The 27,011-nt window shown below is 39.3% G+C and overlaps 1 protein-coding gene across 1 annotated transcript in view; it reads left to right on the top strand.

The window, feature by feature from the left end:
- Nucleotides 1–27,011, top strand: part of ARSB (arylsulfatase B) — a 168,760-nt gene that overhangs the window by 79,352 nt on the left and 62,397 nt on the right. The window contains exon 6 of the mRNA XM_076008139.1: nucleotides 20,950–21,020. Coding sequence (XP_075864254.1) covers nucleotides 20,950–21,020 — 71 coding nt within the window. The remainder of the gene's footprint in view (nucleotides 1–20,949; nucleotides 21,021–27,011) is intronic.

The raw sequence follows: 27,011 nt of genomic DNA, 5'->3' as shown, positions 1-27,011 counted from the left end.
TACTGAGGTTATTATCTTTGGCAAAGTTCACATCATTGATGTTGATCCATATAGGCAAATTTTGGATTATAAATCCACATTTCAGTCTTAAGATTACCTTGATCAGAAGCAACCTTTTAAGAGTTTGGCTCACATTTGCTTCTGCCTGTGGAGAAATTGGAAAAAGTTTGGTTACATTTAGCCCCAAATTGGAGGTCTTTCTTCAGTGTTAGCATGTTCTCCTAGTGACCAGTCTGTTACGGAACAGCTCTTTTATTCAACAGTATACATAATGGTGACTTCAGGGCTTTAACCAAAAGATGTGGCCAAAACTATTGTCCAAGTATGCTAAATCATTTTACTTAAACATAAAATTTCTGCTCAAAGTTTAATCAAGCATTTTAAGACTTGTTCTCTGGAAATTCAGCAAATTTCCCTTTAGTAAGTGAAGAACCACTCTCATTATGCCCCATTTCTTAATAAAAGTTCCTTTAAAAATGATTCAGCCCCTGGCCCAGTGAAGTCGTTGCCTCTCATGGCATTAAGTGAGCCTTCCTTCAGTATTGGTGGCAGGACATTTAGCACCGGTGCCTGCTGATAGAGAGATCCACCAGCCAGTCACATTGACGTCTGGAGCTTCTTTTCCAAAGCAGCAAAAACAAATGGACGGCCAAATGTCAGAGACACTTGATCTGTGCCCAGAGGTCTGGAACTTTTTTTCCCAGAAATGGAAATACCATTCTCAAGATAATGGTAGTTTTTGAAAATTTCGAAAGAGGCTCATGAAATAGGAATGCCAGTAAAGGGTGAAAAATAGAATTGTCTGTGCTGAGAGCACCAGAGGTTTAAACTAGTTGTATAGTTATCAATTTCTCTTAAAGCTGCTTCAAAATAATAAAGTGTTTAGAAGACATATCTGCAGTTCTGCAGTAGCGACATTATTTGCAATAAGAGATCCTTCAACTGCTTCAGTTTTTCTTCTTTCTAAGCCACAGACCACGTTTGTCTTTTCTAGGGAATATGGCTTCTCTAGCTCTTCCAATTCCATAGGTTTTTCTTCTCTTCAACTTGATAAGCAGCCTATAGGTTGTCTGAAGATATTTCGATTGTTTGACAAAAAGGAAAACCAGAGGATTCATATTTCATAAATTTATTTTTAATAATTTTATCATTCATTAAACTTAAAGATAAGCTTAATTAAATTTCAGTTAAACTTAAAGCACAACCCCTGATCCCAACAGTAGGATTGTTTTTTCTTTTTCATCAATAGGGAACTCTTTTAGATGTCATAACATGACAATGATGACAATTGAATATTATCTGATAATGTAAAATATCTTAAAAACTTAATATGTTATAAAGACTTCCTCCCTCCCCATGGATATCATTTCAAGAAGAAAGTTAAAGGAAAAATAAAAAAAAAAAAACACTTTTCACCCCACTTTCACAGATACTATGAAGCCCAAGGAAGCATGATGGTCCATGAGCCAGATTAAGAACCTCTGATCCAAAGTGATACTTTATTCTGAATATTGACAAGACAACCTAGACTGATTATTGAATACTATTTCCCTTCTCACTGATTTATGGTACTACTTTAATTGTATTTTAACTTCTTACTAGTACTATGATCTGTCTTAGTGCCCTCTGTTTTACTCCACTGACTTACCTGTTCTCATGTTAATACCATACTGTTTGAAGCTTGTATTTTTAGAGTATGTTTAAATATCTGGTAGAAATAGTTATCAGCCTTTCCTTCCTTATATTTCCTTCACAAAATGTTCTTGACAAGTCTCACTTTTTAAGTTTTTCTGACGAACTCTAAAATTATTTTGTTAAATTAAAAGAAAAGCTTTTTATAAATTGGATTGAATGAGAGTAAGCCTGTCAATTAATTCAGGAAGAACATACATATTCATTCTTTTCACTTGGACGCTTGAAGTTGTCCCCCAGCTTACTAGTTCTCTTTTCAGTTTTTAAAAGATTCTTTTTTGTCTGTATTTTATTTTAGATAGATTCTATTGTTAAGCCTTCAAGGTTTTAATTTTTTTTCTCAATGTCTAATCTTTGATTAATTCCATCCAGTATTGTTTTAGCTCACACATTGTAGCTTCTAGAAATTCAACTTGTGTCTTTTTAATATCCTCCATATATCTATTTATATTTAACTTTCTGAACATACAGAATACAGTTATAATAACCATTTTAATGTCCAAAGTCTGTGTCAGTTCTGGGTAGATTGTGATTAATTATTCTCCTCATTTAAAGGGTCACATCCCTTTAAATCTTTGATTTGATGCCAAACATTGCACATTTTACCTTGTTGGGTGCTGGATATTTTTGTATTCTTATAAATCTTCTCTCTTTGTTCTGAGATGCAGTTAAGTTACTTGGAAACAGTTTGATCCTTTGGGGTATTGTCTGTATGGTTTATTAGGCAGACCAAGAGCAGTGCTCAGTGTAGGGCTAATCATTCATTCCCCACTACTGAGTCAAAACCCTCTCTAGTAACCCACCCAATATCCCGTGACTTAGCAGTGTTTCCCGGCTGGCTGATGGGAGTAGGTGCTGCTCCCAACCCTGCTGTAATGCTGAGCATGGTTCCATGTAATCTTACCAGATGATTCTTTCCCCAGTTGTGTTACTGATAGTTCACTCACACACATCTTCTGATCATTACTCAGCTAAATGCTTTAAAGGGGTCTTCTGTAAATTTCCCGGATCCTCTTTCTAATACAGCTTTCCCTTCTCTGGTATTCTGACCTGTGAACTCTAGTTTCCTTGGTCTCTTTGGACTTTCAGCTCTGTCTCCTTAACTTGGGGAGTCCACTGGGCTCCATTTCAGTTGCCCTTCCCTGCACCAGGGCTTGGAAACTGTCAAGGTAGCAAGCCGGGCAATGACCAGACTGGCCTCCTTTGTTTCCAATCTTTCAAGGATTATTGTCCTTTGCTTGATTTTCAGTGTTTCGAAAACTGTTGTTTTTTATATTCTGTCTGATTTTCTTTGGGTTGTTTTAGGCAGAAGGGTTAGTAAATCTAGTTTGTTGGTTACTCTGCCTTTGCTGGGAGCAGAGTACCCAAAGAAAAATTAATTGTGCCTTTACTTTCTTGACCAATATTTTCCTGCTTATTTCTCACTTTCAAGTATTTATTAATTCATTTTAGGATCATAGACCTGACTTTTTGAAAGAGAATATTATAAATCTTACAACTATTCTTTCCAAAAGAAGTTTCTTCTTCTGCATTCAACTTTGTAATCACATGTAGTGAAATTATATACATATAGATTTATGTTTAATTATCTTTAATGTTACCAATACTTTTATAACTTTTCCATTCTTTAGTTCTTAAGTTTAATTATTTTTTTGATTAGTTGGTTAATATTTTAAAGTAGTTTTTCAGGAGTACGTAAATGGTAAGTTTTTCTGAAATTTTTCTTTTTCTTTTTTTGAGACAGAGTCTCACTCTGTTGTCCTGGCTAGAGTGCCATGGCGTCAGCCTAGCTCACAGCAACCTCAAACTCTTCTATTTTAGGTAGAGATGGGGTGTTACTCTTGCTCAGGCTGGTTGAACTCCTGAGCTCAAACGATCCACCCTCCTCAGCCTCCCAGAGTGCTAGGATTACAGGCGTGAGCCACCGCACCTGGCCTAAGTTTTTCTGAATTTTTGCATATGAAAGAATATATTTCTATTATCTTATTGGTAAGTATAATAGTGAGAATGGTGCAAATGATGATTTCTTCTTTGACCCATGTATTTAGAAGTATGTTGTTTAGCTTCCAAGTATTTCATCCTTTCCCTAGTTATATTATTGATTTCTAGTTTATTTCTGTTGTGATCAGAAAACATATTTTTTATTATTTCAATCCTTTTATAATAAATGTGAGATTTGGCTCAGCATGTGCTCTTTCTTGGTATCTATACCATGTGTTATCAAAAAGAATATATGTTCTATAGTTGTTGAATATAGTGTTAGGTTTTTCTTTGTGCACCAATCTGAAAACATTTTCTTTTAGTATATAAGTTTATATGTATTGCTATGACTGTTCTTTTTATTCTTAACTTTGTCATATTTTGTTATGTTTACTTTTTATCTTTGATCTTTTATTTACTAGTTCTTTTAATATTTAGAACAGTTTATATTTTATTATAGTATTTACCATCATACGAATATCTTTATATAATTCTCTTAGTTCCTTTATTATTTATTTTTCTTTTTTCTTTTTCTTTTCTTTTTTTATGAGACAGGGTCTTGTTCTGCAACCCTGGCTAGAATGCAATGGTGTCATCATAGCTCACTGCAACCTCAAACTCCTGAGCTCAAGTGATCCTCCTGCCTCAGCCTCCTGAATAGCTGGGACTACAGACACACACTACCATGCCTGGCTAACTTTTCTATTTTTTGTAGAGGCAGGATCTTGCTATGTTTTCAGGCTGGTCTCGAACTCCTGGCTTCAAGCAGTCCTCCTACCTCTCCCAAGTAGCTAGGACTACAGGCACCACCACACCCAGCTAATTTTTCTATTTTTTTGTAGAGACAGGGTCTCACTCTTGCTCAGGCTGGGTTCGAAATTCTGGCCTCAAGCAATCCTCCTACCTCAGCCTACCAAAGTGTTAGGATTATGGGTGTGAGCCACCACACCTGGCCCTTTTTTCTTATTTAGGACCCTCTATTTGGTTTGTCACCTTTAAATGACATCTTCAACTTCTATTTAGTACCCATAAAGAAATCAAGTAGTTTATGCAACTTTACCCTCTCTCTCTCCTTTCTCTTCCAATTTTATTGTAAGTTGTATTATTTCTACCTTATCAGAGCATATGACACGTAATACTGTTCTCTCTTTATCCACAGTTTTTAGTCTTAAATCTATAATAATATATTCAATTCTGACCACTTGTTCACTTTTAAAGCATTTTAGTTCCTTGAGTTATTACCTCTATTCTATTTTCCATAGAGGTTGTACTATTTTGCAGTCCCACCAATAGCATATAAGTAAGTGTTCCTTTCTCTCTGCATCCATGCCGCCATCTCTTGTTTTGGGACTTTTGGATAAAAGCCATTCTCACTGGGGTTAGGTAATGATATCTCATTGTGTTTTTAATTTGCATTTTTCTGATGATTAGTAACCTTGAACATTTTTTCATATATTTGTTGGCTATCAGTCTATCTTTTTTTGAAAAGCTGTTGTTCATATCTTTTGCCCACATTTTAATGGGGTTGTTTGATTTTTTTCTTCCTGATTTGCTTGAGTTCTTTATAGATTCTGTTTATTAGCCCCTTATGGAATATATAGCATGTAAATATTTTCTCCCATTCTGTAGGTTGTCTATTTGCTCTGTTGATTGTTTCCTTGGCTGTGCAGAAGCTTTTTAAGTTAATCAAGTCGCATTTATTTAATTTTTTTTTTTTAATTATTTTTTTTTATTTTGTCATATTATGGGGGTACAGATTTTAAGGTTTCAATAAATGCCCATTTCCCCCCCTCCCCCCAAAAGTCTGAGTCTCCATCATGACCATCCCCCAGATGGTGCACATCTCACTCACTATGTATGTATATACCCGCCCCCCTCCCCCCTCCCACCTGCCCAATACCCTATTACTGTAGCACCTATGTGTCCACTTAGGTGCTACTCAGTTAATACCAGTTTGCTGGAGAATATATCTGGTGCTTGTTTTTCCATTCTTGGGATACTTCACTTAGTAGTATGGGTTCCAGCTCTAACCAGGAAAATATAAGGTGTGCTATATCACCATTGTTTCTTAGAGCTGAATAGTACTCCATGGTGTACATATACCACATTTTATTAATCCATTCTTTGATTGATGGGCACTTGGGCTGTTTCCACAGCCTTGCAATTATGAATTGTGCTGCTATAAACATTCGAGTGCAGGTGTCTTTTTTGTAGAGTGTCACTGGATCATTTGGGTAGATGCCCAGCAATGGGATTGCTGGATCAAATGGTAGATTCACTTGTATCGCTTTAAGGTATCTCCATATTGCTTTCCACAGAGGTTGAACTAGTTTGCAGTCCCACCAGCAGTGTAGGAGTGTTCCTCTCTCTCCGCAACCACGCCAGCATTTATTGTTTGGAGATTTTTTGATAAAGGCCATTCTCACTGGGGTTAAGTGATATCTCATTGTGGTTTTGATTTGCATTTCCCTGATGATTAGAGATGTTGAGCATTTCTTCATATGTTTGTTGGCCATTCTTCTGTCTTCTTTAGAAAAATTTCTGTTCAAGTCCTTTGCCCACTTTTTAATGGGGTTATTTGATTTTTTCTTCCTAATTTTCGTGAGTTCTAAGTATATTCTAGTTATCAGTCCCTTATCGGATGCATAGGATGCAAAAATTTTCTCCCATTCTGTAGGTTGTCTGTTTACTTTCATGACTATTTCTTTGGCTGTGCAGAAGCTTTGTAGTTTGATCATGTCCCATTTATTTATTTTTGTTGCTGCTGTGATTGCCTTTGGGGACTTCTTCATAAACTCTTTGCCCAGGCCGATGTCTAGGAGAGTGTTTCCAACTTTTTCCTCTAGAGTTCTAATAGTTTCATATCTTAGGTTTAAGTCTGTTATCCAGCGTGAGTTGGTTTTTGTGAGAGGTGAAAGGTGTGGGTCCTGTTTTAGCCTTCTACAGGTGGCTATCCAGTTTTCCCAGCACCATTTATTGAAGAGGGATTCTTTTCCCCAGCGTATGTTTTTGTCTGCTTTGTCAAAGATGAGACGGCTATATGAGGATGGTTTTATATCAGGATTCTCACATCTGTTCCACTGGTCAATATTCCTGTTTTTGTGCCAATACCATATTGTTTTAATTACTACAGCTTTGTAGTATAGTTTAATATCTGGCATATTAATGCCTCCCATTTTGTTTTTGTTGCCTAGAATTGCTCTTGATATTCGGGGTCTTCTTTGGTTCCATACGAAGCGTAAAATTATTTTTTCTATATCTGTGAAGAATGCTGATGGGATTTTAATAGGTATTGCATTGAATCTGTAGATCAGTTTGGGTAGTATAGACATTTTGACGATATTGAGTCTGCCGATCCACGAGCATGGTATGGATTTCCATCTGTTTACATCCTCTGCTATTTCCTTCCTCAGTGTTTCATAGTTCTCCCTGTAGAGGTCTTTTACCTCTTTGGTTAAATATATTCCTAGGTACTTTAATTTCTTTGTTGCTATTGTGAAGGGAATTGAGTCTTTGATTTGGTTCTCAATTAGATTGTTGTTGGCGTATATGAATGCCTCTGATTTCTGTGTATTAATTTTGTATCCTGAGACTTTACTAAATTCATTGATCAGTTCCAGGAGTTTCTTGGTTGAATCCTTGGGGTTTTCTAGATACAATATCATATCATCAGCAAACAGTGAAAGTTTGATCTCTTCTGCCCCTATTTGGATACCTTTGATTCCATTTTCCTGTCTGATTGCTGTAGCCAAGACTTCCAGCACTATGTTGAATAGAAGTGGAGATAGTGGGCAGCCTTGTCTGGTTCCAGTTCTAAGTGGGAATGATTTCAGTCTTTCCCCATTCAGTATGATGTTGGCTACGGGTCTGTCATATATGGCTTGTATCATTTTTAGGTATGTCCCTTCTATGCCTATTTTCTTAAGTGTTCGTATCATGAAAGGGTGTTGAATTTTGTCAAAAGCTTTTTCTGCATCTATTGAAAGAATCATGTGGTCTTTGTTTTTGCTTCTGTTGATGTGGTGAATTGCATTTATAGATTTACGTATGTTGAACCATCCCTGCATCCCTGGGATGAAGCCCACTTGGTCGTGGTGGATTATTTTTTTGATAAGTGTCTGGATTCGGTTAGCTAAGATTTTGTTGAAAATTTTTGCATCTATATTCATTAGGGATATTGGTCTGTAGTTTTCTTTTTTTGTTGCATCCTTTCCTGGTTTTGGTATCAGAGTAATATTCGCTTCATAAAAGGTGTCGGGGAGGTTTCCGTTCTTCTCGATGTTGTGGAATAGTTTCTGCAAGATAGGTACTAGTTCTTCTTTGTAAGTATGGTAAAATTCAGGTGTGAAGCCATCTGGACCGGGACTTTTCTTTTTAGGGAGATTTTTAATTGCTGTTTCTATTTCAGCTGTTGAGATTGGTCTGTTCAGGGAATCTATTTCTTCCTGGTTGAGCCTAGGGAGGCTGTGTGTTTCTAGAAATTTGTCCATTTCCTCCACATTTTCCAGTTTGTGTGCATAAAGATTTTTGTAGTATTCATAAATTGTATCTTGTATCTCTTTGGGATCAGTTGTGATATCTCCTTTTTCATTCCTGATGGAGCTTATTAGAGATTTCTCTTTTCTGCTTTTCGTTAGCTTAGCCAATGGTGTGTCAATTTTGTTTATTTTTTCAAAGAACCAACTTTTTGTTTTATTAATCTCCTGAATAGCTTTCCTGTTTTCAATTTCGTTTAGTTCTGATTTGATCTTGTTGATTTCACTTCTTCTGCTGGGTTTGGGGTTGGTCTGTTCTTCTTTTTCCAGCTCTTTGAGTCGTTTCATTAGATTGTCTATTTGTGATCTTCTTGCCTTTTGGTTATAGGCATTTATGGAGATAAACTTTCCTCTCAGAACTGCTTTAGCTGTGTCCCAGAGGAGTTGATAACTTGTCTCTCCATTGTCGTTTTCTTCATAGAAGTTTTTTATTTCCGTCTTGATTTCTTCATTTACGAAGTAATCATTTAGTAGGAGGTTGTTTAATTTCCACGTTTTTGTGTAGAAATGTGAGTTTCTGTTAGGGTTGATTTCTAGTTTTATTCCACTGTGATCTGAGAAAGTACATGGTATGATTTCTATTTTTTTAAATTTCTTGAGATTTTCTTTGTGTCCTAGGATATGGTCAATCTTAGAGAATGTCCTGTGAGCTGATGAGAAGAACGTATATTCAGTGGATTTTGGGTAGAATGTTCTGTAGATGTCTGTCAGACCCAATTGTTCTAGAGTTTTGTTTAAGTCCATTATTTCTTTATTAATTTTCTGTTTGGAGGATCTGTCTCGTGCCGTCAGTGGGGTGTTGAAATCTCCGGCGATTATGGAGTTGCTATTAATCCATTTGCTTAGCTCCAGTAAGGTTTGCTTTATGAATCTGGGTGCACCTAAGTTGGGTGCATATATATTTAAAATTGTTATCTCCTCTTTTTGGACTGTGCCCTTCACCATTATATAATGACCCTCTTTGTCTTTTACTACTTTTGTTGGTTTAAAAACTAAATCGTCTGAAATTAGAACTGCCACACCAGCCTTCTTTTGGTTTCTATTTGCTTGGAATATTGATCTCCACCCTTTTATTTTTAGTCTATGTGCATCCTTGCAGGTTAAATGTGTTTCCTGAAGACAGCATATACTTGGCCTGTATTTTCTTATCCATTCAGCCAGCCTATGTCTCTTGAGTGGAGAGTTTAAGCCATTCACATTTATTGAGAGAACTGATAGGTAAGGTAGATTACTGATCATTCTGTTGGGTTGGATGTTGTTGCTATGATTTCTGTCTTGAGCCATTGTAATATCTGGCCTTTAATATCTTTGGGTTTTGGTTGTTTTTATATCCGTGGATTATTATTATGATGTTCCGTGCATAACGCTGTTTTAAGTACTTCTTGTAGGGCTGGTCTTGTCTTGGTGAATTCTCTGAGCCTTTGCTTGTCTGAGAATGTTTTTATTTCTCCTTCATATACGAAGCTTAGTTTTGCAGGGAATAATATTCTAGGCTGGGCATTGTTTTGTTTCAAAAGAGTGAGAATGGGGCCCCAGTCTCTCCTTGCTTGTAAAGTCTCATTAGAGAAGTCTGATGTTATTCGAATTGGCTTTCCCTTGTATGTCACTTGCTTCTTTTGTCTTACAGCTCTTAGAAGGGCCTCTTTAGTTGATACTTTGGTCAGTCTGATGACTGCATGACGTGACGTCTTCCTGTTTGCATTGAATCTCCCAGGGGTCCTCTGGGCTTCTTGAACTTGTATATCGAGATTTTGAGCAAGGCCTGGGAAATTTTCCTCTATTATATCTTCAAAAAGCTTGTCCAGCCCTTGAGTGTTGTCTTCCTCCCCTTCGGCTAAACCTATGACCCTCACGTTAGGTTTTTTCACATAATCCCACAGCTCTTGTAGGCTTTGGTCTTTTCTCTTGTTTCTCTGCTGTATTTCTGTGACTGATTTATTTAATTGGAAGGTGTTATCTTCAAGCTCTGAGATTCTTTCTTCTGCTTGATCTACCCTGTTCTTGAGACTTTCCACAGTATTTTGTAGTTCTCTGAGTTGATTCTTCATCTCCAGGACTTCGGTTAAAGTTTTCTTCACTGTGTCAATCTCTTTGTTGAACCTTTGTTCCATTTCTTGGAGGTTTTTTGTGTTTTCTTGGTGTTGGTTATTGAGTTGTTGTTGCAGCTGGGTGAGTGTTCTTATGATCCACATACGAAATTCCTTTTCTGTCATATTGGTTGCCTGATTTTGGTCGGTGTCCGTTTCTAGGGGGCTGGTGCTCCTCCTTGGGGGTGTGTTTTCCGTTTGGTTCTTCATATTTCCTGAGTTCTTTCGCTGACTTCTTCCCATGTCGATCAGTTGTTGTTTCTTTCCTTAGGTTATTGTTTGGGTATTCACACACCTTGTTTAGTTTCTGAGGCGTTAGGTGGTGCCTGTGGGTGAAATTGGACCACTCCCTGTATATTGAGTCAGTGGATGCCGTGGAAAGGCTGTGCAAGATGCCGCCCCTGTCAGTAGGTGGCGTTTGCTTGGAGGAACAGGCTATGGTGTTGATTTTGAGTCCTGTTATCAGCTCTCGTTCTGGGCGGAGCTGGGTTGGGTAAGCCTGCCCTCAGGCCGTTAGCAGGGGTCAAAGTTCTGTTCTCAGCTTACAGGGAAAGCTGTCAGGGCAGGGCTGGAATGGTCCCGCTCAGCCAGAAAGTCTGGAGGTGGGGGTGGGGCTGTCTGAGACCCGCAGTCTGGAGCTGGCCTCGCTTCTTTCCACCCTCCCCAACTCTGCAGCTACTCCTGGGCCTCTGCCAGCAGGCCAGACCACAAGCCACCAGGCCTCCCCGGACTGTGGTGCCGGCGGGGAGGTTCCCTGCACAGGAACGCCACCTGGGTTGGGCGCACGGCCTCCTCCTGGGAGGAGGGTTGCCCTCTAGGACGCCGATCCGCCCCTGGAGGCACACAGCCCTCAGTAGGCTTATTTAATTTTTTTGTTGCTGTGATTGCCCTTGGGGTCTTCTTCATAAATTCTTTGCCTAACCCAATATTTAGAAGAGTTTTTCCAACATTTTCTTCTAAAATTCTTATAGTTTCATATCTTAGATTTAAGTCTTTATCCATCTTCAACTAATTTTTATGAGTAGTGAGAGATATGGATTCTGTTTCTATCTTCTATATGTGGCTATCTATGGATGGAAATAAAACTCAATGGAAACCATGTAGGTAGAGGGAGGAGAAGGAGATGGGTGAAATCATACCTAATGGGTACGATGTACACTATTTGGGTAATGGGCACACTTTTAACTTTGACTCAAGCAGTACAAAAGCAATCCATGTAACCAAAACATTTGTAACCCCATAATATTCTGAAATTAAAAAAAATAAAATAACACAATTAAATCCCTAAAAAAATAGATAAAAATAAGATAATAGATAAAAATAAGCTCTGCCAATTGTATGACCTTGAACAATATTAATGAACCTTTAATATCATTTTTGTACAATGAGTATAATGACATTTCATAAAATTGCTATGAGAACTAAAAACATATCTTAGAAAAAGACCTGAGCACTAGGCCTGGCATATTTCATGCACCCAATAAATGTTAACTATTTCTATTCTTTGATATAATAAAAAAAGCACCATATATTGCTGCAGTGAAGTGCAGTTTCTTTTAATAAATGTTGCCTCCTTTCTTTCTGCACTGCCTTCTCATGATTCTAAGATACTATGTTATTTTAGGAGAACCCTGGTCTTTGGCCACTTCCTTCTTTCCTTTTACCATCCATCTTTCAAAAGACACTTGTTCTTCCTCTGCTCGTCTCTCAGCATGGGGCCTGCCCCAGACAGCCACTCTCGTACTGCACACTTCTGTGTCCAAGTCACTTCCTTGGACTCTCTTTGAACTCCATTGCTCTGATCCACTAGGTATCAGACCCATATCAACATTTTGTCATGTAAGGTGCAACCCTCTCTTTCTGGGGTTTGCCTTATCAGACATGATCTGAGTCCCTTCCCCTTTTGTACCCACTCAGCGCCTTCTGCATAATCCTAGCCTGACTCTGCCCTAGGGTGGGTGCTGACACTGACTCTTCAGAGGGTTATTTCCTCACTTTATCATCTGGGGTTTAAATATGCTGTCTCCTGCTTGTGTTGTAGGCTTGCAATTTGAGTGGTTTTACTCTCTTTCATTATCAATGTGGTTTTTAAGGAGAACGGATGGGGAGATTTAAATTTAGATGGCTGCCATTATTCTATGAAAAGCTATAAATTCACACATACTTAGGTTCCTGCTCTTCTTTAAGAAACACAGCACTAGAATCTGTAGACAAAACATTATACGAATATGCTGAAATAAAAAAAAAAAGTAAAAATTAAAAAAAAAAACATTATACGTATGGTTTGTGAAATAAATATAATAGGGAGCCCCAAACAGTAGCCCTGCATTCAGAGACTGCCATTCAAAGACTATCTAGCTATGTGTGTTTTTAAGTTAAAATGAAATGTTCAAGGAAGGATGTGCTATTTTTGATTCCCTACTTTACCATCCTCTTTGCTAAAAGGCCTTCTACCCTACCCACAGTGTTGAGTGCTCTGAGGGTTGTTTCAGATTGTTTTGTTGGGTGGTTGGTTTCAGATTCTAGAAAGCTACACATCATGCCAAGTGTCTTCCATGTCCTTCCATCTTAGTCTGGTATCTCCAGCCCAGGTGGACATAGAGAGAGAGGCGGCTGGGGATGGGAGCAAGGGCAGGGGTGAGGGACCAGCTCTGAGGACAGTTAGTGGGGGATCATCACCCACCTGTTTAATGTAGCCACTGAGTCCTATTGCTTGAGGTAGACAAAGTGAATCCATCTTTTTCTACTTTCTTTGGGATTAGAGTTTGACTCTTATGGTAGAATCTAAGAATATGTTGTTAATCTCCTCAGCACTGGCATTAGTGAAAATCCCCTTAGGACTCTGGCATCTGGTCTTCTCTTTAATTTCTAACACTGTTGCCAGTTTTCATCTTTTTGTAATTCTTCATGGGTATTCAAATGGTAATTGGAAGAAAGGCATATTAGGCTCTCTGGTTTAACCCAGAAGTCTGACCAATTATTTTTGAGCAATGAATGGGAAAAGATCATATTAAGGGTATGATTCAGTGATTTTTGATAATATTACTTTTTTCTTGAGTAGCCTACTTAAAAACTTAATAAGCCCCCTTAATAAAAATGTACATGAAAAAATATCTCCCCAGATATAACTCTATAACAAATGAATTCAACATAGATTAATATATTTCTTCACCAAATTTAGTCAACATTTTATCATTTCCATGCCTAGCCTATTCATGGTAATATTTGCATGTTAAAATGGCTTTTCAAAGAGCATGGGATTTATGCAAACCCAATGTCACTTTCACATACACAATGAAGAAAATAAGTCTTGCAAGGACTTTCACTAGCATAGTGATAAAAATGTGTACACTGTCATTAGATCTCGTTCAAATCCTGTCTCCTCCATTTATTATTTGTATGATATTGTGCAAGTTACTTAACGTCTTTAAGCTTTAATTTCCTTGTGTAAAGTGTGACAATAGCAGTGCCTTCCCCATAGGCACTAACGTGAGGATTTAGTACCATGCTTGGAACATAGTGAGAACATAGCTGGAAGTGAAGATGGCTGTGATGATGACGATGCTTACAAAGGGTTAACAACGTGGCAATCACCCTGTGGATGTCTCTTCACTGTTTTAATCAGTAACTGCTTGGGTTTTTTCCTGCAAGATTTCCACTCAGAAAACATTGTCATGGCTATTTCGATTTCTGAAAATTTGATACTGCCTTCCAGGGTGTGTCTTTTATGACAGATGGTCAGCAGCTAGTGGTAAAAGAAGTATGGAATGTAATAGCATTTCATTTATTTATGGGAAATGGTTCACTGTCCCACCCTTCAACTAGTAGGAAAATGAAAGTCAAAAACTGGAAACCCTATTTATAAATGGACAGCACTGTGATCTCAGTGTCTGAAACTGTAGACCTTTAGAAAATATTTATAGCATATTGGAAACAAGTCACTAATCAGTGAGTAGCCCTGCTTCTGTAAATAAAAAAAATCTAGAAAATGTGAAATTTAGGGTAAATTTAAATGGAATCCTGATATATCATTAGAGACAACAGGTTATCAGTTAATGAGTCTTCAAGAGAAGAGGATGAAGAAAAATGATTAACTCTTTTATTAATAGAGGCATTTGCAGTTAATAGAGATATTTGCTTATGGAGCCTTAAAAGTAAACTAGATGGATGGAAGCAACACATTCAAGGAGACTCTGAGGCCATGTGTACATTTTACTTAGGGGACAATTTAGTGCAGGTGGTAAGGAGCAGGGAATTGGGAATCAGTCTGCCTGAGTTCCAAACCCGGTTCTATCACCTGCTCAACCGTGTGATCTTTTTTTTTTGAGACAGAGTCTCACTCTGTTTCCTGGGTTAGAGTGCCGTGGCATCAGCCTAGATCACAGCAACCTCAAACTCCTGGGCTCAAGTAATCCTTCTGTCTCAGACTCCCAAGTAGCTGGGACTGCAGGCATGCGCTACCATGCCCAGCTAATTTTTTCTATATTTTTAGTTGGCCAATTTAGTTGGCCAAGGCTTTCTTTCTATTTTAGTAGAGACGGGGGTCTCACTTTTGCTCAGGCTGGTTTCGAACTCCTGACCTTGAGTGATCCTCCTGACTCGGCCTCCCAGAGTGCTAAGATCACAGGCGTGAGCCACCACGCCCAGCCCATCAACCACGTGATCTTGTGTCAGCCACTCTGTGCCAAGGTTGTCTCTACCTCACAGTGCTGAGGATTAAAAGAGATATTACATGTAAAGTATTTAAAATGGTGGGTGGCACATAATAAATACTGTATGAATGCAAGCTACTATTATTCAAATCAGCCTGGCCCAAACAAACAAAAACCAGAAATAACTCCAGTTTGGTTGTAAACATGCCCATTTCACTGGTTTAGAAGCAGGTTTCTGTCATTAAGCGGTGAATGGTGAACAAAATAGTTCTGTTCTTTTTCTTATGTAGTTCTTTGAAAGCTACTATGTGCTGGGGTAGGGAGTGAGCACCCGGCCCGTAGATGCCACCTTAAAGAAGCCAGTAGAGAAGATGCTCCCTTCCCAGCAGCCTGGAGCCCAAACATCTGCTGTAATGAAAACACTCATGACTTTGGTTCACCTAAAACTAGGGCATTTCATGAACTTGTGTGATTATTGAGAAATCATTTCTTATAAACAGCATACATCATTATTCAGAGATTTAAATTTCACAGATGGAATCAACAGTCGAATGAAGCCAGTGTTGCTTACACAGCTAACCTATACCATCTGCCTAAACCAAAAAATAAGAAAAATTCCTAGATAACAAATTTTTATATTTTTTTAATATATAGCTTATGATGAGTAGACTGTGTGACTTAGCTATGTTGAACTGATATTTTTCTAAGTAGAGACTCTCACATAGGAGAGAGCATCATAACATGTCTTAGAAATTAAAGTTTTGACTCGAGGTGGGAGGTGGGCATGAGCAATATACGTAACCTGAACACTTGTACCCCCATAATACACTAAAAAAAAAAAAAAAAAGAAATTAAAGTTTTATTCTACCCCAGTGTTTCATAAAGGGAGCACTTGCCAGCAAGAAGAATGGGTAGGAGTATTAGTGCTCCATTTTATATTCATATTATTCTTGTATCTGTGTCTCAGGTTATAGTCTTGTGTCTATGGTTATATTCTTTCCAGGTCTTCAGAGTTAGGATCTGTATTTTGCAATAAAGGGGGCTTTATTGCCTCAATTAATTCAAATAACAATCTTATAAGATAGATATTATACTTTTATCTATATTCTGCTAATGAGAAAAACAAGGCTCAAGTTTATATAGCCAGCAATTTGTGGAGTTGAGACATACACGCCTTTGCTCTCAAAGATAATGTTGTACTGCCTAAAAGACAGTGAAGCCTTCAAAATTGGTCAGAAGGGCCCATTTTCTGGTGCATTGATAGTATGGAAATGAAACTTTGGAACAATATAATATACAAAAGAATCACGGAATCCTACAGCATTGTAGCATTACCTGTAAATGAACACATACATAAATGTATGTATATGGAGATATATATAGAAGATATAAGCTAACACATATTATAATAGTAAGCAGTCCCATAACCATTTTATGGATCTGATAAGGCCACTGTTAGTTTTACAAGACTGTAGTTGAACACAGTTGATGTTGCTGAAACTGCGTTATGAACATATAACATATACTTTTTTTTCTCCAACCCACTTCAGTATACACAACTTTGAGGAAGAAATTATGTCATTATGCTAAAACTTTATGTTTAAAATATTAACATTCATATATAGGGGCATATTAAGAGACTGATTATAGGAAGTTATTGACAAATTTTATTTCTTAAGATAGTTTCTGAGAAACCAGGACTTCCTTTCAAGGGGGAGCCATTATCATTATATATGGGCTTATTACATAAGTGCCCTAAAAACTAGACACCCATCTTTTGCTCTGGAGGAAAAAAATCAAGCATTTAGAACATATAATCAAATATGGTGACTTCTTGTAGCAAGGCTAGAGAGCAGTGATTCTCAACCTTCGATGTGTATCAAAAATCAAGTTGCATTTTTTACAAGGATGCCAAGATAGTTCCATTGCGAAGGAATAGTCTTTTTTTTTTTTTTTTTTTTTTTTTTTTTTTTTTTTGAGACAGAGTCTCACTTTGTTGCCCAGGCTAGAGTGAGTGCCGTGGCATCAGCCTAGCTCACAGCAACCTCAAACTCCTGGGCTCAAGCGATCCTTCTGTCTCAGCCTCCCAAGTAGCTGGGACTCCAGGCATGCGCCACCATGCCCAGCTAATTTTTTCTATATATATTAGTTGGCCAATTAGTTTCTTTCTATTTATAGTAGAGACGGGGTCTCGCTCTTGCTCAGGCTGGTTTCGAACTCCTGACCTCGAGCAATCCGCCCGCCTCGGCCTCCCAGAGAGCTAGGATTACAGGCGTGAGCCACCGCGCCCGGCAGGAATAGTCTTTTCAACAACTAGATATCTACATGCAAAAGAATGAAGATGAGAGAATGAGATCAGCAGGATGGCCGACTAAAAGCCCTCACATTCATCCCCCCTCACAAAGACAATCAATAATAAGAGGAACTTTTGAAATTGTACGAATACATGGAAATTAAACAACATTATTCTGAATGACCAATGGGTCAACGCATAAATTAAGAAGGAGATTTTAAAATGTCTTGAAACAAATGAAGTAGAAACACAACATACCAAAACCTATGGGATACAGCAAAAGCTAAGTTGGAAAAAATTCTGAGAGGAAAAAATTCTAAAATTTGTATGGAACCACAAAAGACCCTGAATTGCCAAAGCAATCCTGAGCCAAAATAACAAAGCTGGATGCATCACCCTACCTGACTTCAAAGTCTACTACAAAGCTATAGTAACCAATACAACATGTTACTGGCCTAAAAACAGACACATAGACCAATGAAACAAAATAGAGAACCCAGAAGTAAATCTACATATTTATAGCATACTGATTATTTACAAAGGCACCAAGATCATTAACAGGGGAAGGGACAGTCTCCTCAATAAAGGGTGCTGGGAAAAATGGATATCCATATGCAGAAAAATGAAACTAGACCTCTGTCTCCTACCCTATACAAAAATCAACTTAAAATGGATTAAAAACTTAAATATAAGATCCTAAACTATGAAACTACTCAAAGAAAACAGGGGAAGCACTTTTAGTACATTGGTCTGGGCAAAGATTTTGGGAAGACCTCAAAAGCACAGGCAACAAAAGCAAAAATAAATAGTATTATATCAAACTAAAAACCTTCTGCACAGCAAAGAAAACAATCAATAGAGTGAAGAGACACCCTTGGGTACTTTTATAAATCTTTGTGCCCAGGCTGAAACTCAGACCAATGAATCAATCTTTTGGGGTAGAATCCAAGCATCAGTATATTTTTTAAAACTTCTCAAGTGATTGCATTATGCAGCCAAGGTTAAGAATCATTACTCTAGAATCAGTCATAATCTAAATGAGTTTCTAACGTAAGAGATTCCAGAAGAGTTTAGATTCCTTGTAGGACAGAGGACTCCAGGAGGCTTCCCTGAACCTTGATACTCAAAGTGTGGTCCTCAGACCAGCAGCATCAGTATCACTTGGGAACCTGTTAGAAATGCAGATTCCTGGGTCTCACACAACTCAAATAAACCGGAGTTCACAGTTTAACAAGATCTGCAGGTGATTCACGTGTACATTACAGTTTGAGAAGCACTGCTCTTTCATGCTTGGCTGTACATTGGAATCACCTGTAGAGTTCAAACACTACAGAGCCACCAGTGTTCTTACTGGTATGAGGCACAGCCAGTGCATCTGGGTTTGACAAGCTCCCCAGGGGATTCTAATGTGCCGCAAAGTTTGCAAATAACTAGTATAAAAAATAAGACCTTTGATGACAAAGAAAAGATGGTTAATAAACAAAATTTGTTATTTTCTTTTTCTTTTGAGAGAAGGTCTCGCTCTGTCACCTAGGCTAGAGTGCAGTCATAGCTCACTACAACCTCAAACTCGTGGGCTCAAGCCATCGTCCTGCCTCAGCCTCCCGAGTAGCTGAGACTACAGGCATGCGCCACCATGCCCGGCTAATTTTTTCTGTATATATTTTTAGTTGTCCAGCTAATTTCTTTCTTTTTTTTTTTTTTTTTTTTTTCAGTAGAGATGGGGGGGGGGCTCACTCTTGCTCAGGCTGGTCTCGAACTCCTGAGCTCAAACAATCCACCCGCCTCGGCCTCCCAGAGTGCTGGGATTGTAGGCGTGAGCCACCGCACCAGGCCTGAACTCTGCTTTTAAAGATGAGTGGTTTAATAGTAATATATTGGCCCTGAAAGTTGGGGGGTTTCCCCCTGTAGTCCAGAAAAATTCTTAATAGTTACTCTAAAATTTTAACACATATATTTTACTTAGCTAAATCTACTTTCAATCAATACCCTCTTTTCAACCAATACAAAGACTTTAAAATGCTTTCATTCTGATTTCCCCTCCTCACTTACTTGCTATTATTATCAAGGCTTTTAATTCTACTTGCTTGGCTTTAAGCCCATCAATTAGACATCATCATCATCATCATTCTTTTTAGATTTTCTCATGTTTACCATTTTCTATGCATATCATCCCTACTTGCATTCAGAGCTTCTAAGCTCAAACCCTAGTTCCTGGCATTTTGAACTGGTTGACACTCTCCAGGATAGACAGGTAGTTAAAGTGCCATAGAAAGAAAATGAGAAGAGAAGGGTCCCAGGACATGTGCCTTACCCCTCCAGTCCCACCCTGCACCCCACCCTACGGCACTGCCCTGCTGTCCCCGGGACTGCCAGCATGCCGAGTGTTTCCCTCCCACTCTCTCTAGCCAGTGTGTTTTATGGAATACAAGACAACAAAAATCTTATAGACCACTAACGTTAAATATGTTCAATTTAAAGTACTTATTTATTCTGAGATTATGTCCTTCTAACCACCTTTTTTTGCTATTAAAATTAATTTTATGAAATTATGACAATTACTTTTATGGTGATGGTAGTTGAAGCTTTTTTGGTTTTGTTTAAATTAATTAATTTTTGTTTTAATATTTCCTTACTTGGAAAATACAAAGTTGCAAATCACGACCCAGATCTTTTTAAATTTTCCTGGCCCTTGAAATACAAAACCACTGCTAGAAACAACCAGCTGTGAGTTTGGGGTGTAGACACTGGGCCACCTGAAAGCATGTCTTCTTGGTTACATCAAGACCATCATTGGTTTTTCAGATTGTATACAAATCCTATGGTGTCAGCAGTACTTTGGAACTTCTAGTACTTAGCTAAACAGTAATGGATTATCAAGTAGTCCTCAGTACCTTCCCAGTGATTTAAATTGTGTTTAACAAATTCCTAAGGCTGAGTCTATATTAGCAAAATGACGTGAGTACTTCATGTGATTCTCACATACATCTGGTGGTGTTTATGCTCCCAATATTTTAAAAACACTGCTTTGAGAGTCACAGAACCCAAATTTCTACCAATAACTTACCATGTACCTTCTTCATTTGTAACAGGAGAGGGTTGAGTCCAAGTGATCTCCAAGTTGCTTTTCAGAACTAATGTAGGTTGTGATTGTACACGTATGTACACTTTTTACAAAAATCTTAAAGAGATCTATTTCACATGTAATTATATTCAATCTAAGATCTATATTGCAAATTTGGATATGGAAGACATGAGTTTTTCTTATGTAGGCTAGTCTTTAAGACTTATATTGCATCTGTAATATTGATGCCATTATTCTGGCATACGCTCTTTCTTCATTTCCTTGTAAGTGTCCAGTATGAAGTTTATCCAGGATGACTTGAGTTCTCATTTGTCTGGTGTAAACAAGGGCATATTTAAATACAGCCACAATGTTTGTTGCAAAGGGTCCCAGGTCTCTCTTATAAAGTCATCATATGCTTGACACTGAAGTTTTTATGTGAGGTGTTTAGTCATTGTTAAAATGTTGACAAATGATGACTACTTGAAGATGTACCAACCACAGATTTTAGAGACCTCCAAATTCATGACAAAGTTGTTAACTGGCAAGTTTGTTATTTCCTACAAGTACAAGGAAAGGAAGTATTAAAATAACTCATGCCCATTTGAGAAAGGAAATTAACATTTCCTAAAAAATTCTTTTGCAGTGAAGGAAGCCCGTCCCCCAGAGTGGAGTTGCTGCATAACATTGACCCGGACTTCGTAGACTTTTCCCCATGTGAGTACTCAGCTCACTGCTAACGTATTATGTCAGCTTGGCTCACAAAGATGCTTTTATTACCCAGTGTGCCTCTAGCCCAGCTTTCTCTTTTTCCACCCGAGTTGCTGTGAAGGTAAACGGTTCTTCATGACACATCTTCTGCTAATCTCTCTGTGACGTTGGTACCACAGAGTGCAGTCTCCTGTGGGAGGAGCACCTGCTTGTGAATCAAGAAAGGTTACTTCTACTCTTGGCTCTGCCTTTTAGTAGCTGTGTGGCCTGCAAGCCCCTTTACTCGCCGTGCCTCAACTTTCCCCATCTGCAGAAGGAGAACCCATGGGATCTCTGAGGCTCCTTCTCCCCGCAGATGTCATGTTGTGGCCCTGTCATTACCTGCGAGCTCCAGAGCCACCTTCCAGGAAACTCATGGTTAAATTAGCCACCGCTGGGTTCCAGGGTAGCGTGAGCCACCATGTCATCTGATCGGACTGGCCAGGTGCTGTCCAGCACCTGCTGGGTCTCACAGGTGTGACTTTCCTAGCACTCCTAGAAGCAATTCAGCTTGATTCTGCCTACTACCTAAATGAATCCGTAAGGAGTCCTATTACTTCCTTCAGGGCAAGAAGACATTTAGTGCTCCCAGACCACAACAGACTATAATAGTCCCGTGTAAACACCCTGGGAGTGGCTCTAATGCCCTAGCATAGCTAACTGGGGCCTAGAAAGCCTCAACAAAATTAGACCCTTTGCCCAGGTTCCATCATAGTGCTTATCTTGAGATGAGCTTCAGAACACAGTGCACTTACATTCCTTTATTTACATGGGCGCTCACATCCCTTCCTTTCTGGAAACACCGCTACCCGCGTAGTTCAAGCTCTCCTTTCTTCTTTGTCCTCTGCAGTCTGTGCTATAGCTCACCACAAGATTTCCCTGCTCAGAGAATCACCCCACAGTAATTCTAAATGTGTCATCAGGCAGCCTCAGTAACATAGCCAGCCTCATTCCGGCGCACTTTGTCATGTTCTTGCCTACTAGACACTTGCCATTTCCAAGGACACATGTCCTCATACTGTGTCTTGGATATGCTTTTCCCTATGCCTGAAATGCATTTTCCCCACGTTTCCACATTTTTTCTCATCCTTTAAAACCCAGCCCCATGTCCCCTTCTGTGAATGCTTTCCAGAAGCCCCAGAAGAAACAGTCACTCCCTCCATGCATCCCTTTGTGTGCGGCTCTGAATAGCTTCCATCACATTTCCATGTTTGTGCCTGCTAAGCCGAGAGCTCCTGGAAGTCGGGGACTATGTCATGTTAATCTTTTTGTCTTCATCGGTTAACACAAATACCCAGCACTTGGTAGCCACTCAGTAATGACTGCTTGGTGACTGAGTGGACGATTGGAGAGCTGGGATGCAATAGAGGCCAAAGTGGACACATTAGATCTGGACAAGAAAGGGCCCTGAGACAGGCGAGAATGGCTACCTTATGGAGAAATTTCTATTTATGTTGGAGTAAACTAATGTCAATGAGAATGGCATGGGGAGGGTTTGAGCCCTGGGGACTATAAGAACAGCTTACATTTGTGCTGTCCAGGATGGTGGCCACCAGCCACATGTGGCTATTTAGCACTTGAGATGTGGCTAATTGTGGATTGAGATGTGCTGTGAAAACAAAATACATATCAGATTTTATAGACTTAGTATACCTATATGATGTATATATCATATTTTATATTACATGTTGAAAAGATAATACTTTGAATATATTGAGTTAAATATATTATTGTTTCACCTGTTTCTTTTTCTTTTTTTTATTTTAGCATATTATGGGGGTACAAGTGTTAGGGTTACATATATTGTTCATGCCTCCCTCCCCCCTTGAGTAAGAGCTTCAAGCGTTTTCATGGCCCAAATGTTGCACATCTTACTCGTTGTGGTTGTATATACCAATCCCCTCTCCCCCCTCCCAACACCCGATAAATGTTATTCCTATATGTCCACTTAGGTGTTGATCCATTAATACCAATTTGGTGGTGAGTACATGTGATGCTGGTTTTTCCATTCTTGAGATACTTCACTTAGTAGAATGGGTCCAGCTCTATCCAGGAATATACAAGAGGTGCTATATCACCATTGTTTCTTAAACCTGAGTAGTACTCCATGTTATACACATACCACATTTTATTAATCCACTCATGAATTGATGGCACTTGGGTTGTTTCCACAGCTTTGCAATTGTGAATTGTGCTGCTATAAACATTCGAGTGCAGGTTACCTGTTTCTTTTTCCTTTTTTAAATGTGGCTAATAGAAATTAAAGTTACGTATGTGACTTGCATTATATTCTATTGGTCTAGAAAAACTCTCCTAGAAGGTGCTAGGAAATGAGTTGATCGACTGTGTATTAGGATCACAGAGCTGTGACTAGTTCCTATGAAGCCAAGTCAATGGCTCTTAAACTTTCTTTGCCCCAGCACATCTAAGAGATAGGACACATTCCAGTCATATCAAAATCTCTAAGGGTGGCTGGAGGAAAATAGTGGGAAGGCAGGAATGGTTTAAAAAACTTACAAGTAATTTAATGCACTGCAAAACCCAGGATAACCTGGGCGCAGGGAATGTGTGGGAGAATGCTGCCCACATTGTAATGGTTGTACACTGTCTTCACCTGCTAAGTTCTAGCTACAAATGAAAAGCTTTAAGCCCTCCTTCCTTACTAGGCTGTATTTGGGTTTGGCATTAGAAGTGGGAGCTTGAGAACTATATTCCTATGTAACCACCATGGCACTGCATGCTGCAGGATTCATAGTGCAACCTGCTGTGGTTTTTGCTGTCTTCCTAACGTGTCCCAGCAAAATAATAGCACAGGCTTCTCCGTGTAAAAATTAGTGAGGGCATGGAAATCAGAATAGAGAATGTGTTCATCTTGCCACTTGTGGACTGTAAGGATGTTTGCTTTTCTTGGACTCAGTTTCCTACATATTATGCGGTGGACTTGGTACGGCAGCCACAAATTCAGGGATGCTCCCCCGCTTTCTGCTGTGCCTTGACCATCTCTGAAGCCCACTCCAGGCCTGCATGTTGGTGTTCCCTGCCAGCCTGGGACTCCTGCTCTGACTTTTGCATGTAATGAGGGACATTGCCAGGCCCTTGCATTGACGTAGAACCACGTTCACTGTCGGTTCACGCAGAGTGTTCTCTATTGCCTGTGCCTGCAGGTGGCAAAGTGCCACCTTCCTCCTCACACGTGGGCAACACTGTGAGCCTGTTCTGCCCAGTTTTATATTCACTTCAATCTACTGAGAGGCAGAGTGGAAAAAAGGAGAACTATCTTTGGGAACCTGCTCCTTTTTTAGGAGGATAATACCAGCCCATTTCCTTTTGTATGTAATTAATTTATGGGGAAAAAATTAAATCCAGCTATTAATAAGTATGTATTTATAGGACAGCCAAGTCTGGAAATCATATTCATAGAACACAGAGGCTTTTGTGGAGTAAAATCAGAAAGCCACCAATCTAGGGTGTAAATGAAGGATTGACAATTGAGTCAGTGTTGTCACAGAAACATTTCTGTGCATTCCAAATCCTGCACTTCTCAGATTAATTACACTTACTTAGGGGAGAAGAGGGTAGTGTTCCACCTCCACCTCCCCAAAAGCCACTTCTTTGGTTTCCTCATCTGTGATCCCTAAGGTCCTTTTTGGCTTCCATCTTCTGTGGGTCTCTATATAAATGGGATCTCAAAGGAGCTTACTCGGTTTCTCTCCTTTTTCCCCCAGGTAGAAAGGGTGAACTCATTAATAAGCAGTGATGTTGCCAAAGGCATGGTCATAATTAGATGAAAAAGTGAAGATGCTAGAAACACTATAAGCACTAGAGTGATTTGAATTGTTATTTTGTTATTCCTACATCCTGCCCACCTTTCCTATCCCTGTTCTGAAATATCATTTCATCAATCCACTTTTCCCTCTCTTCTCTCCCTTTAGTGGATTGTCTTGGGGGCTGTGGACCCAAGTTTCCTCTGATCATGAATCACATGAATAGGCATTAGACATTTCCTGGGAAAGCCCTGCCTTCTACTTAGCACCAGATGCCCTCAGCAGCTGGCCTCCTGGATTTTAGCAGCTACACCACACCCCCTCACTCAGAGCGCAAGGCTCCCGCAGGGGCAGCTCCTGCTGGTGGAGCCAGGACTGTTTTCATGGTCACAAACCCTTGATAGGTTGTGGCTTGAGTACTAACAATAAAAATACACAAAGACTGGTGCACACACACACACAGGTTACAGGATCTCTCATAGACCAGGAGATTCACCATTCTGCAGTAAAACATAAAGAAATCTCAAGGATGCGTAGATCACACACGCATTGGGAAGACTACTATCAAAAAAAAAAGAGAAAGAAAGAAAGGGACAGAGAGAGAGAGAGAAGGAGGGAAGGAAAGAGAAAGGAAGGAAGGGGAACATAACAAGTGCTGGTGAGGATGTAGAGAAATTGGAACCCTTGTGCACGTAGAAATGTGACATGGTGTAGCCACTGTGGGCAACAACATTATGGTTCTTCAAAAAATTAAAAAGTAGAATTATCATAGGAGCCAGCAATCCCACGTCTGGGGATATTCTTAAAAGAATTAAAAGCAGGAGCTCAAATAGATATTTGTATACTCATGTTCATAGCACCATTACTCACCACTGCCAAAAGGAGAAGCAGTGGATGAACAGATAAAAAGTGTGGTATATACATACAATGGAATATTACTTAGCTTTAGAAAGGAAGGAAATTCTGGTATGTGCTACAACATGAATGAACCTTGAGGACATTATGCCAAGTGAAATGAGCCCGTCACAAAAGGATAAATACTGTATGATTGCACTTATGTGAGGTATCTAAAGTAGTGAGATTCATAGAGGCAGAAAGTAGAATGGTGGTTGCCATGGTTGAGAAGGAGGGGACAATGGAGAGTTATTGTTTAATGGGTATAGAAGTTAAGTTTTGCAAGATGAAAAGTGTTCTGGAGATGGAGGTGGTGATGGTAGCACAACAATGTGAATGTATTTCATGCCACTGAACTGTACGATTAAAAGTGGTTAGAACAGTAAATTTTATGTTATTTGTATTTTGCCACAATTTCAAAAAATAAAAAATAAATAAAATGTAAACCTCACACACTCCTACCCCCACCCAAAAGAAAAGAAGAAGAGGAAGAAGAGCAGGTCCATGAAACTAGGGTCTCTATCTTTTGCATTTCCTGCCATATGCACAGTGAGGGCTCCATAACACAGAGCCTAACATCATAGTAAGTTCTCAAAAGATATTTGTTGATGAGTGAGGAACAGATCAACTGGTCAAAATCATATGTATTGTCTCGTAGCCTTTCTTGAGCCTAAAAGTACCTCCAGGTGGCAGTTCACTCTCTCCTCTTAAACACTAAACCTACATCCTACGTTTTGTGCCTAAATAAAAATAACTTAAAAGTCACAAGCCACTTCTTAATTTGTAATTGACATTTTTATAATACAGATATTTGAAACTACTCATCTGCTTGTAAGTGCCCGCCCTCACCATTCCCTGCATGGAAAAGATCAGCCAGAAGATCTGATGTGGGACTTGCCCTGCCCATCTCATTCCTTTTCCCCAGACCTCCTTGATAGGCAAATACTGATTTCTAAAGCCCCTGCCTCTGGCCTCGCTCAGCCACATCTCTGAGCCCAGGGCTCTGCCTCTTCTTGCTGTTCTGTGTTTGGTTCTGCTCTTGCCTTCCTGGGAAGTCCCCTTTCATTGCTTCATGGGTCCTCAGTCCTCTCTGTGCCCCAACCCTGGCTCCCCTCTTCTCCCTTCCTTTCCCTCCCCGTCCCCCAGGTTCATGGCCAGTGTCCAGTGTGTGGGCTGTGATTGGTCTCCTGTGTGCTCTGAGCGAACTTAGGTCCATCTTTGGAGGCTTTGTTCTGAGGTAACCTTGGAAAGTGTTTTGGTCTCTGTTCAGATAGTACCTTTTCCTTTTCCTTCCTTCCCT

This window comes from Microcebus murinus, chromosome 11 (assembly GCF_040939455.1).
Source record: "Microcebus murinus isolate Inina chromosome 11, M.murinus_Inina_mat1.0, whole genome shotgun sequence".
NCBI lineage: Eukaryota > Metazoa > Chordata > Mammalia > Primates > Cheirogaleidae > Microcebus > Microcebus murinus.
The sequence above is the reverse complement of the archived record's forward strand: the minus strand, read 5'-3'. Positions and strand labels throughout refer to the sequence as shown.